This window comes from Parasteatoda tepidariorum, chromosome 10, assembly GCF_982258835.1.
Source record: "Parasteatoda tepidariorum strain Cologne lab strain chromosome 10, Ptep-v5.0, whole genome shotgun sequence".
Taxonomy (NCBI): Eukaryota; Metazoa; Arthropoda; class Arachnida; order Araneae; family Theridiidae; genus Parasteatoda; species Parasteatoda tepidariorum.
In genome coordinates, this window is record NC_141764.1 from 103,587,807 (window position 1) to 103,610,596 (window position 22,790).

The window sequence follows — 22,790 nt, forward strand, 5'->3', positions numbered from 1 at the left end:
TGTCATTCACGAAGCAACTTAAAATACAAAATGAAAGTGGCGCTTTTAATCAAATCACAAGCAACGCGCAGATGACGTGTTTCATCACATGTAACATTCTCCCACTTTTTGATAAATGACAATGCACCAAAATAATATTATAAGTCTACAAAATTTACACTACAGTTGCTTGTAGTTCATGAAGGCGTTTTGATCCTTTCGAGTGACTTTTCCAGTAAGCTTCCCCTTTTCGTTTAAATTACAAGCTTAAATTTCTAAACTGTCGATACGTTGGACGAAATAATTTTCTATAAGCAGTTTTTACACGCACAAACCTATAAATTCGAACGTTGGAGTGAATATGAATGACATGCCAAAAAACTCGTTTTTGATTGACATTTTAAATAAAAAGATTAATATTCATGAATTGCTTCGAGAGTTTCAAAGATCTCTTGAGCAGTAGTTGTAAAAGTTGTCTAAAATTTTATCTCGTTATTGAAAATCAATTCTTCTTATGGAATTCATTTGATCTATATGATCCTGATCAGGAACTTCCAGAATAGGTTACACGAACATTTCTTGAATAACAGGCTGCAAATCCTCTGTATTTTCTGATACGCATACTATAGGCCCTGTATACGTATACAATGAGCTCAAAACCAAAATTGACATTTTTTCATGAGTCAAACTTGCTCTACTTAATACAAATCGCAGTACTCCTGATAATTTCCAGTCATTCTAGGTGAAAAAGTTATTTGAACTAACAAAATTACTTCCATTATCGCTGGGAATGGTCTTCCCCGACGGTCTATGAACCTCTTTAGTTGATAAAGACCGTACAAGTTTTAAATGAACAGCTCTAAAGACTGTATATAGAACAATTAAGATCTTGGCTCCTCCCTTCAGAACAAGTGGAGACCAGCAAGATCAATGCCACACATTTCAAACACTGATGCATCCCTGATTCTGTCTTCTGGCAATGCAACAGGAATTCTCTTAATAACCTTAAGGCTACAGTGGACCTTCAAAAAAAAAATTTTTTTTATCTTTAAAAGTGAATTTTTTTCTTCTTCCAACATGTATCTTAGCTAACTAATTATATTCTGAAAGTTTAGAAAAAAAATTTCCAGCCATTTTTGAAAAATTCAATTTTTTTAAAAACAATTTAATAATTTTTAAAATGCTCACAACGTCTTTCATTTTGAATTTTTTAATTTCTGTTTTTAGTTTTGACTTTAATAGATATATCTTAACAGAAGTTCGGATGAGGAGCAACAGTACACAAATTAGAATTATAAATATAGAACAAAATAAATTTTAAAATTAAATTTTCTCTAAAACAATAGATTTCGTGATAAATAAATACCTATAACTTATTTGCTATTTATGATAATTCAGAAATGCATCCTAACATTTATTCTAACATATCTAGTAAATGTCATAAGTAAAAATCAAGGCAATTAGATGAAAAACGAGCTCCCTGGAACATTTTGAAAAATTGAATATTTACGAAATTTTCATTTTGAGAAAAACAGATTTTTGTAAATGACAATTGAAATTTTGTCACTATGATGAGTTTTTGTTTATTATCAAGCAATTCGCACATAATCAATTGCTTAGAACAACAAAAATAACATAAAATAGTAAATAAAAGTGAAATTGCCATTTACAAAAATCTGTTTTTCTCAAAATGAAAATTTTGTAAATATTCAATTTTTCAAAACGTTCCAGGGAGCTCGGTTTTCATCTGATTGCCTTGATTTTTACTTATGACATTTACTAGATATGTTAGAATAAATGTTAGGATGCATTTCTGAATTATCATAAATAGCAAATAAGTTATAGGTATTTATTTATCACGAAAGCTATTATTTTAGAGAAAATTTAATTTTAAAATTTATTTTGTTCTATATTTATAATTCTAATTTGTGTACTGTTGCTCCTCATCCGAACTTCTGTTAAGATATATCTATTAAAGTCAAAACTAAAAACAGAAATTAAAAAATTCAAAATAAAAGCCGTTGGGAGCATTTTAAAAATTATTAAATTTTTTTTTTAAAAATTGAATTTTTCAAAAATGGCTGGAAATTTTTTTTCTAAACTTTCAGAATATAATTAGTTAGCTAAGATACATGTTGGAAGAAGAAAAAAATTCACTTTTAAAGATAAAAAAAAAAATTTTTTTGAAGGTCCACTGTAGCCTTAACGGTATGTCTGCTGCATCTGACACTATTATTAATTATTATTCTCACAGTTTTTCTCGAATTCATAATCCAGAAATTCCCTTTAAATCCATCAATAGAATATTCAATCCACAATGTGGTAATTCTAAATGCCATTCTTGGATATCTGCAAATTTATGTTTGAGTTTAATTAGTGTTGAAAATGATTGTATAGTGTTTAAAAAATGTCCTAAAAGCTAATTAATCAAGTTAATGTATAATTCGTTTTCACAGAAGTAACGTAGGGCGCAGAGGTGGGTGGGTGGTGCGTTAACTTGGACACGAAAGATGTCTTAAAAGTATTTTATTTATCTATTAAAAGTATTTTATTTATCTATTATTATTTAAGTATTTTATTATCTTCTCTAAACAAGAACAACAAACAAGAACAGCATGAGCCGCATTTATTTCTCTGAAACAGTGGTATCGGAGATGGTTTTTTCTTTCTAATTATCCAGCAAATAGGTTAAAATTCTGCAGTAATATTTTGCAAATTCAACAGTGATATTGTGAAAATGTCTCAATGACATTTTGAAAATTTTATAGCAATGTTTTCCCATTCAAAATTAAGTCATGTTAATAAAAATCACTATTTTTTTAGATGATCCAGGAATCGATTCTCGCAATCCGAGATGGGTGGGTGCGTGGTGGATGGGATTTTTCATTCTTGGAATAGCCCTGCTTTTCTTCACTTTCCTTCTGGCTCTCTTTCCGAGAGAACTGCCCGCTCGTTTTCGATCTGAAAAGAAAAATGTCAAGAAAGAAGATTCCAAAGAGGCAGACATGCCCAAACTGAAAGGTAATTATTACATCATAACTGTCAAACTGATATATTTATATAATTTAAAATGAAAATTTATAAAAAAAAATGAATTCCGTTTTTAAAGAGGAATTGAAGAAAATAGTTTTATTTTGGGTTGACCTAAACTGAAAAAGTTGGGCTCATTTTCATAATATTACCCATAAAAATTCCCCTCAGGTCTGTGGAATGGGAAATGCTCTACATTTTTTAGCGGTGCATTTTTAAGAAAAATCAAAGTATCAATCTCCTTTTTGTCTGGTTGCAAAACGCAATTTTTCAAATTTTTTTTTATTATTTTTCTTTTTAGTTTTATAGCTTTTATTATGTTTCACTTGGAAAGTAGTCTAAATTTTGATTAGTGATTAGTTATGTTGATACCATTCAAGAAACTGTAATCTATATTGAAATCAGGCACAAAATTAAGAGTAAAAATCTTGATTGATGATAAATTCTGTTTATCCTTAATCAAAATTATAGAATTAATTTAGTTAAAAGTAATTAACCACATGGCTCCAATGGTTCAAGTACTGAGATTCGATCCCCGGTGTCACATAACTTCAGATCGATGGGTACGAGCCTTCTGGAATGATGATATCTGTTGATTAATGATTAATGCTGATCACATTGCTACCAAAACACTATTGGTCACTTACCATGCTTTGGAAACCATTGATTTGAGGGAACCAGAATCGGAGTGGCTACATGTCTTTACAGATGGTTCCTACTCTGATACTCAGTTGTCAGCCGGTGCAGGTGTACATTCAAAGTTGTTCAATTTTTATGCTTCTGCAGGGGACTACAGAACAGCATTTGACGGAGAGGTTGAGGCAATTCGGATTGCCTCAAAACAACTAGTGGCTCTTCATGATGTCTTTGACAGAGTGGTCCTTTTCTCTGATTCACAGGCTGCAATCCAGGCCATAAATTCAATCTCTCTCTCATCTTGTGAAATTCTCCCTATCCAGGAATTCGAAGAAATTTTGACATCACGAAAGAAACGTGCTGTGCTCCAGTGGGTACCTGGGCACTGTGGCATCTATGGAAACGAACAGGCGGATTTCTTCGCAAAGGGGGGCGCTGGGCTTCTCCAGCTGAAAAATACAGAGAACTCTTGACATCACGTCGAGCACGAGATAATGAAGATCTCGAGAATGAAGATGATCTAAAAGGAAGATCTCGTGAAAGACAAATTTTCTCAGAAGAATAGAATAGTCGAGTGAAATTCATCAATGAAACTGGCACTTTCAGCCCAGCAAATATTTAAACTTTTTTAGTTGCATTTCAGCAAGCTATGGATCGGGCTGTATGGTATTTTTTTTCTACAGGTTTAACAATTGATAATTTTTGAACTAATAATCGAATGCTAAATTTATTTGTTCCATTACACTTCCCGTTCTTTTTTCTACATACCAGTGTCATTTCAAGTTTCTAAATCTTTAATTTTTTGCAATGCAAAACTAAAAATATAAAGCTGAACACCCAAAACTGCGAAGGCACTCACGAGTTTTAAATCAAGAGAAACTCCGCCATTATTGTTTAACATTCTTAATCATTGTTTCCCTCTAAAATGTTGAAATTTTTCACGAAAAATAGATACATTTTTATTAAGTATAATTACCAAGCAAAGAACTTTCATTTAACTGAACTTTCCTCTTTTGCTTAAAATTCGAACTTTAAAAAGCTCATATATCATGCGCGTTATTTTAACGTCATTTTTAATTCAATTATGGAGACAAGTATTAAGAGAAAATTCTTGATTTATTAAACCAATTCCAAGGAGTAATAAATCAAGAAACCCTTTTTCAATGGAACCTTCGATTTAACTACCCACAGAATTCCAGTTATTGATAGCAGTTTATTATGCACAATTATGTTTTTAGTTTTTTTAAACAAAATGTTCATACTCGAATGCCGCTCAACTGCAATCATTTCAATCGCTTTTCAATAAATTCTTTGGATCCTATATAAATCATTTTTTGTTGATTAAATGAGTCGAAAAATATCGAGTGTAGTAAGCCTTGATGATTTTAGGGAAACCTATTCTTTTTTTTTTCCTTTCAAAAATAGAATAAAATAAAAAAATCTAGCAATAAATAGATTTTCATCTTGCAACAAAGAATACGAGGGTTGCTACTTATATTTCTGGCCTTGGCAACAGTAAGTGTTGCTAGGCAACCGCAGACGATTTTAATCGAAAGTTTGATACTTTTAAAGATGAAATCAGCAGACGATTTACCATTATAGCTTCATTTGTGTTGTTGACAGTAAGTTGAAAAGTTCTTCTCTTTCAAAAAATGGAATTGAATTGTAAACATTTTCGTGCCATTATTTTTCATAACTTTCGACGTGGATTGTCAAGACAAGAGAGCTTCGATGAACTTAATTCTTTATTCAGCGATAAAGCGCCATCCTACAGCACTGTAAAAAATTGGTATAACGAATTTAATCGTGGTCGATGTTCGATCCAGGACGAATCCCGTGCAGGTGGTCCAAAATCCGTTGTTGTGCCAGAAAAGATCGATGCTGTGCGTGAACTGATAAAGCAAGATCATCATGTGACATACCGTGAGATAGAGGCGTCTTTGGACATTAGTATGACTAGCATCAATTAAATATTGCATGAACATTTGAGGGTAAAAAAATTTGTTCGCGTTGGATCCCGCATAATCTGACAAACGCTCAAAAAAAAGCTCGTGTCGATTGGTGCAAGGAAATGTTGGAAAAATACGTTCAAGGTACATCAAAGGCTGTGTATAACATCTACGCAGGTGACGAATCATGGATCTATGCATATGAGCCGGAAACAAACAGCAATCAACTGTATGGGTCTTCCAAGACGAGGCAAAAGCCAACAAAAGTTGTTCGAGGAAGAAGCACATCGAAACAAATGATTGCCTGTTTCTGCGGCATTAGCGGTCATGTAGCAACAGTGGCGTTAGAGCAACGCAGGGCGGTCAATTCTGAATGGTACACGACCATTTGTTTGCCAGAAGTCATCGGAGAAATTCGAAAAAAGCAGAAGAACAGGTGAATCATTCTTCATCATGACAATGCGAGATCTCACACATCGACTCAAACAAAGGCATTTCTGACGAAGCGAAAGATCGAACTGATGGGTCATACGCCATACAGCCCTAATTTGGCACCCAATGACTTCTTCTTATTCCCACACATCAAAAATAAATTACGTGGACAACGATTTTCGACCCCCGAAGAAGCGGTTGATGCATTCAAAACGCATGTTTTGGAGTTACCTCAATCGGACTGGAAAAAGTGCTTTGAAAATTGGTACAAACACATGCAAAAGTGTATTGATCATCATGGATAATATTTTGAAAAACAATAAAACCAATTTTGATCCTACATATTTGTTTTTTCATTATTAGGCCAGAAATATAAATAGCAACCCTCGTATAGGTCATTGTTCAAAGGAAAAAGTGAGGAAATATTCCCGAAAAATATATTTAAAGTGGCAAAAACTTTTGGACAAATTGAAATTTCGAAAATAAAAAATTAATACATAAAAATTGCCACGTCAAAATTTGAATTTTTTTTTATGTGCTGCAGAGAAATATTTTATTATACGTGCAACAGTCGAGCTAACTATCGAACGTTAAAATTTCTCTGGATATTTTTGAGTATATCTTCGAATTTTAATTTTTTCTTAAAGTTTTATAGTTTCTGTGGAGAAATATAAAATTTAACATAAATTGATCACCCAAAATAGTGGCGATGGCTCCCATGATTATTTTATTATTATAGAGAGATAATTTCACTTAAAAGTTATTCCTTTCTTTCTCTGAAAAAACTTTCACGAGTTTGTAAAATTTCGCATTTTAGTAGAGCTATAGTTCGCATACATTGATTGTTCTTCCGACAGATTTTCCGAAATCAGTGAAGAAGCTGATGAAGAATCCGATATTGGTGTGTCACGTGATCAGCATCACTTTCCAAGTGAATGGATTTGCTGGCTATTTCGTCTTCATGCCGAAGTTCATGGAATCTCAATATCATCAATCCGCTTCAGATGCCAGTCTATTCTCTGGTAAGTATACAAAAAAACACTCATTTTATTAGAATCTGTGGTCCAATCCAAATACAGGATTCAAATATTACGAAAAAGCACAAATGAACCCACATACAATCTCCAGAAATTTGGTAAAAAAAAACCCAGAATGTTTTAATTTTAAATTTGCATTTTGTGCCTCATGATGTAGATTTAAAGTATACTCACCATAATTCAAAAAGTGCTGTCAACACATGGACTATAACTATTTTTTTTTTGGGGGGGGGGAGAGGGGGCATCTTTTAGGTTGTGGCATCCCTCCCTCCAAAAAACTAATTCGCCTAACGAAAGTTTATTTGTTTGTGTATATAATTTCATTACTCACATAAAATTTTTACCTAAGATTTACTCTAACTGGTAATATCATTAAAGTGTCCCGTCTTAATCCAATTGCTTGACAATATGAATAAATGTTTACACGAGCAAACTAAATAATAAATAAAAAATACATATACAAATTCAACTTCTTTAAGAAAGGCAGACGCTGGGATGCCAACTTCCTCCACTTTCTGCAAAAGTTTTAATAAATTAGTAGGAAATTAAATAGTAAAACTTGTACAAAAGCGTCACCACGAAATGATTGCAATGAAGTTGTATCTCATATGATACTTTTAATTTTTGAATGCGTACGTAGTCGTGGAACTCAAAATGAAAAAGTAAAAAAATCACTTAAACTGGAATGTACTTTTTTACACAAAGCGGAATCAAGTTGGTATCCTTGGAAGGTGCATTGATTGAATTATTACTTTTCTTCAACCAAAACTGGCTGATTAAATTATTCGTTTGCTGTTAATACTCAAACACGCCAGGCATTATTTTGCGTCTCCAGTGCGCTGTCTCTCACCAAATCCCGATGATTACTTCGCAATAATTGCTGTTTCTTGGCATGAAACAGTTCAACTAAAAATATATGTACTAATAATAGCACTTGTATCTCCGCTTCCAAATATATCCTATATGATACTAATAAGATCTATAAGTGAACATAAATCATTTTCCAAGTAATCAGTTTTTGAAATAACATTTAAAATGAAAAGTATATTTTTATAATAAATTGGGTCAGTTCACAACTGTAATTTAATGTTTTTGTTTACCAAACAGACGGATGTATATTTTGAATGTAATTTTTGCATTCCTCACTTTGTGCATGAAGCTGAAAGTTAAGTTCTAAAATCATTTAAAGATTCTCTTTAATAGTCATTCATAGTAATGGAATTTGCACCAAAAAATAATAATCGTAAAATGGTTAGGAAATCAGACACCTATTTGAATAACTTTATCTTAAAATGTAACGTAGAATTACATTATTCTAATAATAATATTAATAAAAACACTCCTCCTAAACTCTTAATTTAGAAATCAAAGAAATTAAAAAACACAATAATAGAAGTACAGGTAATTTTAACTTTTAAATTAGAAAAAGAAAAATATTGATGGGATAACAATATCCTTATGACTTAGTATTTCAATTTTATGCTGATGACGTACAACCCATGTGAAAATTAATGTGAAAAAACTGGATCCTGCCATGTGATTTTCTAGCCAATGAAAACGTATTGACAACAATGGAAAACTGGAACACCATCATTTGATTTTAATATATAGTAAGAAATACTGCTAGGGTTATTATGTTAGTGTAGTTAGAATATAGCCTTCCTAAAAGAATGTTTTTTTTTACAAATATTTCGCAGATCAAAGTTTGTTATCACCAAAATTATCTTTTTTTTTTCTTTTTCGTTCTTTCTCTAATAATGACTGAATATTCACAAAAACGTGCAATGCGCAGGGAAAGGGAAGCTGCTGTCAGAGTAAATGAATGTAGATAGTTATATGATTAAGGTTTGAAATAAATTTTTACATCTTGATACTTCAAGATAATTAAATGTAATGCTGCCTAAACTTGCATAACTAAATCAACCCCGAATACAGCTGTCAAAAATGCATGTCTGATATAACAAAAGTTTATTAGTGACTGCCATAGAAAATCACGTCACTAACGTAATTTGAAGAGGAAAATATATCTGTTGCCATCTAAAATTAATTTTATATGCCTGGTGGAGAAACATACGACTCCAACAGGAGAAGGTCTGTAATTGTAGTGAAAATGTTGATTTTTTGAAGGTGCCACTGGAATCATTTCCATGCTGCTGGGTATTCTGATTGGTGGCTTCCTGATCAAGAAATATAAGCCACGCCCTAAGTATCTCACTGGATATATGGTTTTAGTGGAAGTATTTTCAGTCATTGGACTTCTTGTGTCCATATTCCTTGGGTGCTCACAGATTCAAATGCCCGGAACAACTCTTAATCCAGACAAGTAAGTTAAAAATGAAATATTTATTTTTGCAAAAACAATATTTTCTAATCACTTCTACAGACTCAATAAAACAAATTTTAGGTTTTCAGTTTTATTTGCGGTTTATTAAAATGTGCACTTCATGACTGCCTAAAAGTTTTGTAAAATTACTTACTTCAAATTTTGTTTCAGTTTAGAATTTTGAGGAAATCATTTTATTTTTAAATGTCGTCATTCGAAAATTGTAAATTCTTTTAAAAATTATTGTTAGATGTCTTTAAACAAAAATCAAGCAATTATAAAAATTATATGATATTAAAACTTCATATCTGTTATTTGATATTTTAAAGTTGCTTTTTTAAAGACTCTTTAATCACGCGACTTTTTATTTTGCGAATAATTGCTATCTTCGTAACTGCCCTGAATTTGCAGCAGTTATTCATTTCTGTCGGGTCACCCATCTTTAGCCTCTTTACTAATTCCGAAAATGGCGTCAATGCGGAGAAAATGTATAGTTTTGATCTTATTATTATTATTTTTTTTTAATATTTAGAAAGTTCCTCCAATGGGGCCTTTTTTGGGTTCATAAAAATTTGAAAAAATTGAGAAATATTTATTGATTTTGACAATTTTTACAAAGGAAAAAAAAATCTTTCTAAAATAGGCAATTTTTAAAAAGTTTAATACATTTTCAAATACCTATTTAAGTTTTTTTATCCATTCTGAAGCCGAGGTAATTCTATACAGCAAGTGTAAGGAACTTAAACTTCAGCTTATTTTCCTTTGGTCAACACTGTTAACTAGTGTTAAAAACATGTTCTGATTTTGAAAATCCCGAACTTTCAGAGAGTATAATTTTTCTCTTTTTTCTGCAGGTCTCTCTCCCTGTACAATGAATGCAATGCAGGATGCAGTTGCACTCGAAGGGTATTTGAGCCAGTTTGTGGTTCAGATGGAGTGTCCACTTTCTTCTCTCCCTGCTTTGCCGGATGTCCGAACACCACAGGACTCAATTTCCCACCTGTTACTGCCGTCCCCACCACAGCCATGAACACTACGGTACTTTCATATTTATTTCTAATTTTATTATTATTAAGTGGTCAAGAACAAAGTTGACTGAGAGACACATTCATAAGTGGGGGCTGTTAAGGGCAAAAGCGAGAGAGAATCAGTGAATTCATGAAATCATAATGGATTGCCGGAGAACCAAACACTGTCCATCAGCTTTTCTTGTGCGTGTGTGAATGTTACACTTTGGAGTGCATTTTTGGTGATTTATTCGAGTTGTTCAACCAAATCGACACCAAAACCAACTAACACTAAAAGTCAAATACGATATTAGCGTTGAGCATTATCAGCGATGCCATAGTTTCCTTTATAGAGCTTATATTTCTTAATTTCTGAACGCTATGTTTTCAATAAAATGAACAGTTAAAAATGCTTTTTAAATTTTTAAGAGTTTACAGCGATATAGTCCAAAGTCCATAGAGTCCATATTCATCCCCTTTACATAAGATCCCTATCCTATATTCAGATATAACGTATAGATTTTCAAATAAGGAAGAAAAAACGGTAAAATATGAAATCAACAAAGAGTTTTAACACAGCGTTTGTCTTTTGTTAGTCAAAACTATTTTATTTCCTACATCTTAGGAGCATGGTGATGTGTAAGGAAATTTTCGAGCTAGCACTCCGTTAACGTTAGAGGGTACCTTCTGCAAAATCTCACGAATAATAAGCTGTGACGCATCCTTCCGCCGTCGAGACTTTATTTTGGAGATCTTTTATGAGACCTTATTTGCTCTTCCGTCCAATGCATTTTAAATACGAACAGCAGAAATAATACTCTTTGTTGAATTTTTACGAATAAATGGATGTTGGATTTACCATCGAAACAGGCCCTCACATAATCAGAATTTAAGAAATCTAGCGCATTTTAGATTTATTATTTTTTCACTTTTAAAATATACCGATACTTTTGCCACATTTTGAAATCCTACAGTTTTGCATAATGTGCTTTTCTGCTTTTAAACATTTAATAAGAACCTTTTTTATGTAATTTACCTAGAATTTTACAACAGTATTTGGATTGGTTTTCATTTGTTTTAACAACAACATAAGAAAATCGGAAAAATTTCAAAAATGGAGCAATTAAGCTACCTATCTTAAAATTAATAACTACGCAATTTCATTGCGTTAAATGAATTGAGGACGATGTTTGAGAAATGAAGAAGTTTCGAAAGTGTTATTTTCCTGATCAAATAAAGCGAGTCTTTTAGTTGTGGAACTTTTAAAAGGTGTAAAATAAATTATTGTTAAAAAAAAAGAATGAGTACAAAGTTTGTTTGAAACAAAAAAGCATCGAGCAAACGGAAATCAAAAATTTCAACTAAAATAAGAAATCGCAAGAGCTTTTAAGGTATCTCTTAAAAATCAACTGGGGACGAAAGAACTAACTTTCTAAACTTAAAGTAAAATTTTAATTTAATACAATATAAACTTTTTTGATGAAATTAATCGACTCTAAAAAAACAAGTAAATACTTTAATATATTTATTTAAAAATATATTTAATTTGTTTTAGAAATTCTGGAATTTGCTAGCATTTTTTCACCTCAAAAAATTGAGTACATACAAAGAAAAATTAAATACTTTTTATTTTAGATATCTTTTAAGTGCTTCTTCCCCTTGAGATGTTTCGCTTTTTTCATTATTATCATAGAAAGCTCAAAATAGGAGGAGTTTGACTAAGCTTAATCTAATGGTTATGAATAACTCATAAAAATTATAAAATTTCCATGCTATTCTTTAAAAAGTTTGTTTGGCGAAAGAGCTTTAAGAATGCAGATTTAAAATTTTACTGGTTGATATGAGATAAAGTAGATCCTTCTCATTTATAACGGTTTTACCGAAATTTTTCTCCAATCTACAAATTCGTTTCAAAGAACTGAGGAAAATCGGCTATTATTAATAACATTTAGGCTAAAACAAAATATATTTTAGATATTTTGTATACAAAAAAATTATATTCATCCCCGTTACATAAGACCCCTATCATATATTCATCCCCTTTTCTCATAAAATAAGTTTTATATGAAAATAAAATAATAAAAGAAAGTAATTAACACACGAACTATTAAACTATTTTATGCTTAGAGCATTACATTCCTTAGACATTATTATTCCATGAGCTTCCTAAAATTGTGCGTTGCTTATTTAGTACAATAATCTATTTTATTCACTTAATTTTGAAAGGAAACGAGTGTAAATCACCATAACCATGTAAATTTGATAGACAGAAATAACTGGATATATTTTTTAAAGGCATGCTGTTCATACTCTAAACTATAAATAATGTAAATTGGTAAGCATAAATTCCTCCCAAGTCTGAAAAAAATAAACAAATCTAACAAATTACGTCCAAAAATGTGATGTGCTTTACAAAATCCTCTTAAATGCTTTAAAGGAATAAAAATTTATTATTCGCGAGTTAAAATGTTTTTCGTGTTAAATTTTAATTGCAGACTTTGAAAAGAGACACTAAAACACTTATTTAAAAGAACATGATAAACGAATTAATAATTAAATTACACCTACCACCTCCTCTCCCTACTAATTTATATTTCTTGATAAATTTATTTTGTTACTAATTTAAGCTCTCTACTTATTAAGCTGAAGCATCAAGGTTAACTAGTTGCTTATGTATAAATTAATAATATTTGATTTTGGTGTATTTCAGATATTTCACGACTGTAAATGTATAGCCAGTTTAAATAGCACACTTTCTGACTTCAACAGCACTTACACATCTTCCTTCGTAACAAGTGGATTCTGCGCAACTGGTTGTACTATGTTCATGGTCTATATCATTGTGCTGTGTGTCAGCAAATTCATCTCTTCGACAGCACGTGTTGGAAATACACTCATTACCTTCAGGTGAAATACGAAGCCTTAATAGCTTTTGATCTAATGATTGGATTTTTCACGAATTAAGATGCTGAATCAGGAGAATAATCTTAATCGTGCTAACTAATTGGCGATATTTGAAGTTACAAAACTAGGCTCAAGAACATAATCGCTCTGAATACCCTTTTTCAGACCAATCAAGATTATGGACTTTTAAAACATCCTGAAAATGATGAACAATGTAGGCAGAAGAAGAGTTTAGGCCTCATAATTCCCTACTTTCACACTGAATAGTATCAAAAAGTTTTTGTTTCTCACGAACTATTCCCCTTCTAAATTTTGTTATTTAAAATTACATTGTAAAAATTTATAAACCTAATAATACCAAGTTTTTCCCATTATTAAAATTAATAATAAAATATAAATAAATAATCAGCGAAAATAATATTTTACTTAGACTTATATTTAAACAAATAAACTAAATAATTGCTTGCGAAAATTACTAAATAATCAAAAATCGCTATGGAGATATGGAAAAATTTGCAAAAAGTGAAATTTTCATGAGAGGGTGGAAACCTTCCATAGACCTCGAGCCTAAATTAATGACATGATATTTTTCAGATTGCCACAGCCCCATATTTTAGGGGTCAAGAATCCAAATCCCTCGAAAAAATATACAAATTTATTCAGAAAAAGAATTTTTTTGAGTTGCAGAAATAACCCACCTTGTTTAAGGTTAGTTCCTTGAAACTTTAATATTGCATCTAAGTTCATGAAAATCCAATCCTCATATCAAAAGTTGTTAAGGTGCTGCCTTTTTATTTTATTTTGATCACTGCATTGCTTTAATACTGGAAGACTTTAAAGGAAAGGAAAGCACCATATCGAACTTTTCCACGAAATTTTTTTTGGGTATGTTTTGAATGTTTATATTTTTTAAAATAACGTGTAAAAACCAATCATCCATGGAAAGCTTTTTATAGCGAAAAAAATTATTGAAGTTATAAATTCGCTAACTTTTTTTAAATTTCTAATGACAAGATGCAACAATATATTTAGTATAACAGTGCAAGGTTCAGAAGCGGAGTCATAGGCAGGGATATGAGTCTCTGGTTCGCCAATGTCGGGTTCATGTCGGAGTTGTAACCACGAAGTTGAAATATGAATATGAATTTGATGAACATGCTCAACCTGGAAATCATGGTCTCTTAAGAGCTAAAAATAAGCCACTGTAACATCTGCATGTCACTCAATACTTTCGATGGGTCTTTTGTCTAATAGATTGTTTTACGGTGGAATATTTGAATCTGTCAAATGTGCATCTTTTCGTGGGATGAAATCTGCTTGTTCGTTGCGAAACATGCGTCCTGCTGGGGTACATCGTATTACATTTTTCTTATTTTTTCTCTGCTGTAGGCTTCGGATAAGTTCTCGATACTGCTTAAATAGGAATTTCTAGATAGCTAATGAGCTAAATAGCTGCTTTTGAATCTGATACTCAGATAACACAGTAGCCAGTTTGCAGCAAAATGGCGACAGTTCATTTATGAAGTCATGTGTGGTTTTTGGGACATCGACGAGTAGGTAAAAAAACAAAGGTTACTATTTAAGGACATTTAATAGTTCTCACCGTTGCATTGTAGAGACGTGAATATGTCACAATTTTGACGAACACAGTGAGGTCACTGCGAAAATTAACTGTCTCATTGTGGTCCTACGTTGATATCCGGCTGACGTCAAAATCTGGCGTCACCTAAGGCGGACATAATAAACTTTTTTGACCTAAGCATCTGTGTCGCAAAAACTACATGTGACATCACAAATGAGCATCCGAGATCGTCACATTTTTGTCTGGTAATGGCGTTATCTGGGGGATGGAATTTTGGGTGATTACAGAATATTCAGTCACCCAACGTTGGTTTAGTGGATGTATTTATAGAGTTCTTATCTTTTTTTTTTTTTAAAAAAGAACTCAGCTAGTAAAATATTGCAAATTTTTATTTTATTAATTATTATTTTCTCTTAATCTTAACAAAAATAACCAGCTTTCAAATATTAAAATATTTTATCAGAAAAATCTTTGAAGGATTTATTTTGGTTCATTCTCATTAACTCTTAACAGCTCTCTCATTAATTCATTATCTGTTATAATGTACTTCAGTTTTTCGAAATGATTTCAGAAATTATTATTTGAACAGTTTTATTATTTTATTAGTAAATTAAAACATTGTGTCATTTTTAGTAAAGAATCTAATTTCAATTACAAATTTAAAATCAAAGTACATATACATCATTATATATTAAATTGTCTTTGGTCAATAAAGATATACATATTTAGCTATTTTTAATTTGTATGAGGAAACAAATACATCTCACGGGTGTGTATCGTAACAGTTGAATGATTATTATTTTCGTAACCTATGTTCAAAATGAAATCTGTCTGAAGATAATAGACCCAATATAAATATTCTCAGCTAATTTTGAGCATCAGTGGATTACTAAATTATTATTTTGTTTTACAGATGCGTGGATGCTGAAGATAAAAGTTTTGCTCTCGGTGCTTTCGGGAGTATCCTCTCCTTATTTGGTATATTCATCCATTTCTTTTTGTTCAATCATAATGAGATATATTAATACAATGTTTAAAAAAGATATTAATCTGTTTATCTCCAAAACTTAGGATTGAATGACCCAACATAAGTCAGAATGATTTTTAAATTGTGGGGATGTTCACACATTGTAACATCCATAAGAAAATTAGGGGACTTGCCCTTATTTTTCAATAGTTTTAATCCCTCCCACTTATTCCATTTATCGCATGCCACCCTATGTTGCACAAACATATATACTTGCAGTTTAAATAAGATAGATAAACTGCTGTTTGTAGAAAATGCAACACCATGAAGGAATCATCAGAATCAAATGAAATTCGCAGCAAATGTCAATTATAGGATATTATGCAAATTAATAAAGTTTCAGAGCCATCGCGCGTGCGTGGCGCGCGCAGCGCCCTCTGAATTGATGCTGAAAGCGTATAAATAAAGTGCTGTAGCGGGACGTTGAAAATAGTCTATGATTATTTGTTAGTGGCAAACGTTTAGTGAGACCTGAGTATGCCTCCACGACGGAAGAATAAGAAATTCAAGCAACTTACGGAGTTTGAACGAGGGAGGATAATCGGCCTTCGAGAAGGAGGATTTTCCTATCGCGCAATAGCAGCTCGTATGCAGCGGAACAGTTCCACAGTGATGCGAGTTTGGAAGCAGTGGACCGACGAGCACCGAACTACTCGAAAAACAGGCACTGGACGACAGAAGGTGACGTCAGAGCGCGATGATCGACACCTGCTCCGCATGGCGGTGAATGATCGCACAGCTTCCTCCAGGCAGCTGGCAGCACATTGGTCTACTGCTACAGGTGTACAATTGTCGGCTTCGTCAATTCGTCGTCGTCTGCTGCGCCGTGGATTGCGTGCAAGGGTGCCATTATACAGGATTCCCCTCACGGCGGATCATCGACGGCTGCGTCGGCAGTGGGCTCTTGAGCACAGAGACTGGCGAGCTGATTGGCACCAAGTTGTCTTTTCAGATGAATCACGCTTCAATTTGTGGACCCATGATGGCCGTGTTCGTGTTAGACGTTATGCCGGTCAACGCTGCCTTCCTGAGTGTATTATTGAACGACATAGTGGTCGAACACCCGGAGTTATGGTCTGGGGTGCGATTTCGTATCATGGACGATCCAATTTGATACGAATTGAGGGTAATCTCAATAGCAACAGATACGTCCGTGAAGTGCTACAGCCCGAAGTCGTTCCTTTCCTTCAAGGCATCCCTGGAGCTATCTTTCAGCAGGATAATGCACGCCCACATGTTGCGCGGACTGTTAGAGACTTCTGTTCAGCACAACGCATGCAACTTCTTCCTTGGCCTGCTTATTCGCCGGATATGTCGCCTATTGAGCACGTGTGGGATATGGTTGGTCGGCGTCTCACTCGTGATCCGCGTCCTGCAGTTTCCAAAGACGAACTTTGGTTGCGCATACAAGCGATATGGAATTCTCTTCCTCAAGCAGATATTCAACATCTGTTTGACTCCATGCCACGTCGTATAGCAGCACTTATTGCAGCGCGTGGTGGCTGCACCAAATACTGATTTCGGACGCTTAATTTGTTTCTTTTGTTTTGAAAATTTCATCATTTATTTGTATCAGTACAAGTCGTTTCTGCATTAAATTTCATTTGATTCTGATGATTCTTTCATGGTGTTGCATTTTCTACAAACAGCAGTTTATTTCAAATTTCCTTTTCAAACTTTTACTGTATAACTAATGTTTGTGACTAACATTTTAACTAATATTTTTGAGCATGACAATAATGATGATTACGTGAAATAGGATAAAGGTTAACTATAAACAAGTAATATAAAAAAGGTAGTCAATTCCTACTTAAGTAATTTTATTTTAGTTACTTTTTATCAAATATTTACAGTTCTTTCTCCCAAATAAAACTAAAATAAATTAATTAAATTTAATGAATGTTTGAAAAAAAACGGTTTTAACATCACGTGTCATCCACTAAAAATTGAAAAAAGGTATTTATCGGTTATAGGAACCATGTGCTGTTTTTCAAGTTGTCGAGAGCCCTTAAAACATATAAGTGCCAATTTTTAATATCGTGATATTTGTTGAAAAATATATCGATATTTAACAAATGTATCACAAAATTATTCCAATTTATGTAATTTATATAATTTTTACATGGGCCGTTGCCCAAATAAAATGTATCAATTGTCATAACAAAATCGTATTCAATACCTATGGTTGTGTATAATATTATTATTTTTTTGAAACGTTAACTTATCTATAATGATCGCGATTTTATCATATTGTATAATAATAATTATAAATGATGATCGCAATATTTTTGTATTCAATATCTATTGTAATTTTTAATGATGGTGACATTGTTGCATTTGATACACATATGTGTATTATCGGTACCCGGTGACTTATGTAAGAAAGAGTTTGAGCGGTGTTCTTTCGTCTTGCCTAACTTGTCTCCAATAATGATAAATAATATGAAAAGCATAATTAATATACAATAACTAGGAGGCTTCGCCCCCTGCTCGGTGGCGCTCGCCAACCCCCGTTATGTTGCTAAGTTAACTATCAAAAAATTCTATGGCTGGCAACAGCATTTTTATTTTTTAAGTTGTTTATTTTTATTTATTTTAGAATTCGTTTTTTTTTAGCGAAATGTTTTTCAGCCTAGTTTTCAGCGAAAATCTAGTAGAAATGACTACTAGAAAACTACTAGAAAAATTCAGTAGAAATGTTTTTCAGCGAAATGTTTCTTTGCCGACTGTTTTATCTATAAATGAAGCAAATAAAGTAGATATTTAAGTGTTGTGAAAAGAATCTTATTTAGTTGTACAAGGACTTCAGCCAAAATTTGGGAGCCACGTAAGAGAATTATATATATTTGATCAGAAACACATCATTAAAAGGCAGAATGAGTATTAAGTGTAGTAAAGAGCGGCGTGCTCTCTGCTTTCGCTTATAGCACTGCGTTTCAATAGGTAAGGCTTAATTTAGCCTATCAAGATTTATTTGAGGCTCTTCTTCAAATTCAACATATTTCCCCCACAAACCACGGACAGAATGCTTTGGTGTTTTCAAAACGTAAACAAACAAAACAAACGTTGCCACCGGCGGAAAAGAAATACAGCCAAAATTTGGGAGCCACGTAAGAGAACTATATATATATTAGATTATAAAATATAGCGATCTCATCACTCAATCAGTTAATTGCTGAGGGATCAACTGATTGCATTCAATCATTCCGTTTTCATATGCAGCATTGGAATATATTTATGAAACAAAAAATTATTTTGCATACTAATAATGGAATGTTACAATTAAAATGATTGATTTAATCAAGTGATTTGAATCATGCCTATTTTCATTAAAACCTGCATAATAGAATGCAAAATGTATTATTTAAATTGCTAAAAAAATTAAAAATTCAATCAGAGGAACGACATTAAAGGCCTAGGCAAGAAAAATTTTAATTCCCTACAATTTTTTTTTTTTTTTTGAATTAATAAACTAAAAACTTTTGCTTTACGTGAAGAACCATTTTTCAGATTCATAAGACAAATTAAAATGCATAATTTAAGATTGATCATTTATTTGAAAAAATTAAAAATTCATTTTGTGTTTCAGCTTTCATTCCCTACCCACTGATCTACGGTGCTCTGACAGATTCAGCCTGTCTTGTGTGGGAAGAGAGCTGCTCACAGACAGGCAACTGTTGGTTATACGACAGCGACAAATTTAGATACTATCTGCACGGCATGTCTATGCTGCTCATCAGTATAGGCATCTGCTTCGATATCGTGGTTTTCTTCTTGAGTGACCGACTCAAGAATTTTTACGGAGAAGAAGACGAAGAAGAGGAAAAGACATCAGTTGATAGACTTGCCAGGTGGATTAAAGAAGAAGAGGAGGAAGACATCATCTTCACGAAATGTCCAAGGACGGATCCCAATCTTGAGATGGATCCCATTATTTAAGCCTGATCCGCTTTTTCGATCTGACTCTTTCAAAATATTTATTTCTTTATAGTTCGAGAACTAGACATTTTAATCATTTTTAATGCCTGGGTGTTAAACAAAAATATTGCCATTAGTTTTGTAGCTATGACAGTGGTGGGCTAACAATTAAATACCCTTAAAATCAGAGGTATACAAATTCTGAGTGACAGATTGGACTACCTAGAAAATCATATCTGGTGCCGAAAGTCTTGTATATAAACCCTAAAAATTTGAGTATTCCTGAAAAAAATATTTTTCTAAACAGAACTAAAATAAAAATTCTTTTTCAATATTGTGTAAGGTGATTTTAGCTTGTCTAATTGCTTGCGTATTAAAACACTGTGCCCCATTTCTCACCACTTTATTTATTTTTAAATAATATGAAATTAAAAAAAATGTTACACTTTGGAGGGAAAAAAAACTTTGAAAATTTTATTTTGTTTCGAAACATAACTAAAATAGAAATAATATTTTAGCATTATATAGTTATATAATGTATTTTCAGCTATCATTATTGTCTTTGCACTAACTCTGTGCCTTAAATTTGACCTCTTTATTCTTATAAAATGTGCAATTAAAAATACTAATTGTCTCTATGTAATTTTATAAAAGCAAAGAAGTATTTCATTTCATACAGGCTACTAGAACTTTCAAACCTTCCTTGAGCCTCGCTTAAAACCATTTTAATAGATGGCAGAGTAAGTGTAAAACGGCAAGTAATTGATAATATTTAATTTTAATAAAATTATAGCACTGTAATTACACATTCCTTACGTGATTACATGAATGAATTTAGCAAGAATTTGGAAAATACTAAAAATACGCCCTCCGAAAGAAAGCATATTTTCTGTTAACTTTTTTTTAAATGAACGATAAACTATTTAGTAGACCAACGGCAGTATTTTTTTAGCATATTATTTATGTAAAATATGAAAGTATTCAACCCGATTTGCTCTCGTGACACTTTCTGGAGACTAGTTTTAAAATGACCACATTAGCTGAATAACTTCGACAGAAATTTGACACAAAGTTTTTAAAAAAAAATGATTCGTAATAAGTTATCAATGGCAAAATGTATTAAATGCTTAGTTTATAATAATCTACCCTTTACAACTCTTGCAATACCCAAAAGAAAAGTGTGAAGGTGGTTTCATTATGAATTAAGAATTAACTAATTTATATGTAATAATTATTTTGTAGATACAATTGTAATAACACTCTTTTTTCTCATAATACCGTACAATATAAAATTATATCATTTTGTATAGAATATCAAAATATAAAAAGAAATTTTCAGAGAAAATGTTTTTAAAAAATTAATATACCGTGAATTTCATGAAATTTAGTCTCTAAATGCAAATTATTATCAAAAAATTTCAAATTTGCTACTATTCATGTTATTTAAAAACTTATTAAAATAAATAACAATAATTTTTTTAACAAATTAGCAATTTTTCAAGTAATAGTTCAAAAGTAATTCATTTCAATTCGCAACGAATGCATTTTAAGTGTTTAAACACGAACTATAGAGTATGAAATCATTTTTTTTAAGTGCAGCTTGAATTTTATTTTTTACTCTATGGTTTTTCCTTAAACTTTTCTCTGTTTGGTTACCCCATCAGTGCTTTGAACTGTCATAAATTAACACCAAAGATTAAGATTTTTAAGTATTCAAATAAGACGAATTTAAAAATAGAAGTTTTACACATCATGTTTCAAATGAAATTTTATAAATTGTGATAATTTATTATCGAGAAGTCTTTGTAAGTCTGGTTAAAGCCTGAGATGTATCTCTATTGAGATAATTTGGTATCTGTATTGAGATAACTTAAAAAAAATTAATTACGTTTTGTTTATTTCATCTATAAATAAATAACTAATTTATTGAAAACATTTTGATTCATTTCATAAATTGTTATGCATCTAAATTGTTTCTTTTATTCATAAATTAAATAAATGAAAAAAGTGAGAAAATGAAAGCTACTATTTTTCTGTAAAAAAAATGAAAAAAGCTAGTTGGGTAAAGTTTTACTTTCATTTATATATTTGATCTTGGGTATAACATGAGCTATAAAATGCATCACAAGTTAGAGAAAAAAAGGTTACATTCTCTATTAAGATTCTAATATAATAATTTTACTGACTGGTATTCCAAGTTTTTGTCTTATATTTTTTATTTATTTTTGAAAAAATAGTCTCAGAAAATGTTTTGTTTTAATCTGCATCAAGCAGAAATGCTGTATTTGGAAAAATATTATTTCACATAAAAACCGTGAACACATGACTTGAAACGGATTTTACACAGGCTATACTGAACAAAGAAGCAGATTGAATAAGCAAGTAAATAAATAAACTTGGGCTTTACTTTGAGAAAAGCTAATTAAATGCATACAAAAATTCTACTCCAAGAGAATTGTGAGCAAAAATTGTGCAAGAAGACACTCTATAAATTGGAATTCGTTACTAAAATAAGACACAAATTATGAGATTCACATATTATTGATGAGGGCGGAAAGGAACACATTTTTGAAACTGATTCTCTCAGTATTGTTTGAATTTTTTCGAACTATTTTTTGATATTTTTTGATAGTTTACTAATATTTTTCATGAGGCTTAAATGTTAAATAATTTTATATTACAATTAAATAACTGTAGCATAGTATTCATTAAAATGTTTAAAATTTCTTAAATTTTAAAATCCGATGTTTGTAAGTTTTGACAGCATTGTAAAAATGACTCGTGGTTGTAAAAAACTTGTTTGGAGTTATTTGTTAGGAATACACACATTTAAATGCCTCATTAGTATTTCTTGCTTAGCATTAAAATATTGCTCAAAAACTTTTTAAAAGAAATTCTAAGTTAAAAATTTATTATTTTCTTCTTGTATTGAAATCTAAATATTCTTTCTGTTTATTAAAAAATAA

The 22,790-nt window shown here is 31.6% G+C and overlaps 1 protein-coding gene across 1 annotated transcript in view; it reads left to right on the forward strand.

The window, feature by feature from the left end:
- Window positions 1-20,154, forward strand: part of LOC107442146 (solute carrier organic anion transporter family member 74D) — a 42,286-nt gene extending 22,132 nt beyond the window's left edge. Inside the window, exons 6-12 of the mRNA XM_087152951.1 lie at window positions 2,803-3,000; window positions 6,884-7,048; window positions 9,191-9,386; window positions 10,241-10,424; window positions 13,104-13,300; window positions 15,793-15,857; window positions 19,496-20,154. Of these exons, the coding sequence (XP_087009077.1) occupies window positions 2,803-3,000; window positions 6,884-7,048; window positions 9,191-9,386; window positions 10,241-10,424; window positions 13,104-13,300; window positions 15,793-15,857; window positions 19,496-19,845 (1,355 nt within the window). The 3' untranslated portion in view covers window positions 19,846-20,154. The remainder of the gene's footprint in view (window positions 1-2,802; window positions 3,001-6,883; window positions 7,049-9,190; window positions 9,387-10,240; window positions 10,425-13,103; window positions 13,301-15,792; window positions 15,858-19,495) is intronic.
- The last annotated feature ends 2,636 nt before the right edge of the window (window positions 20,155-22,790 follow it).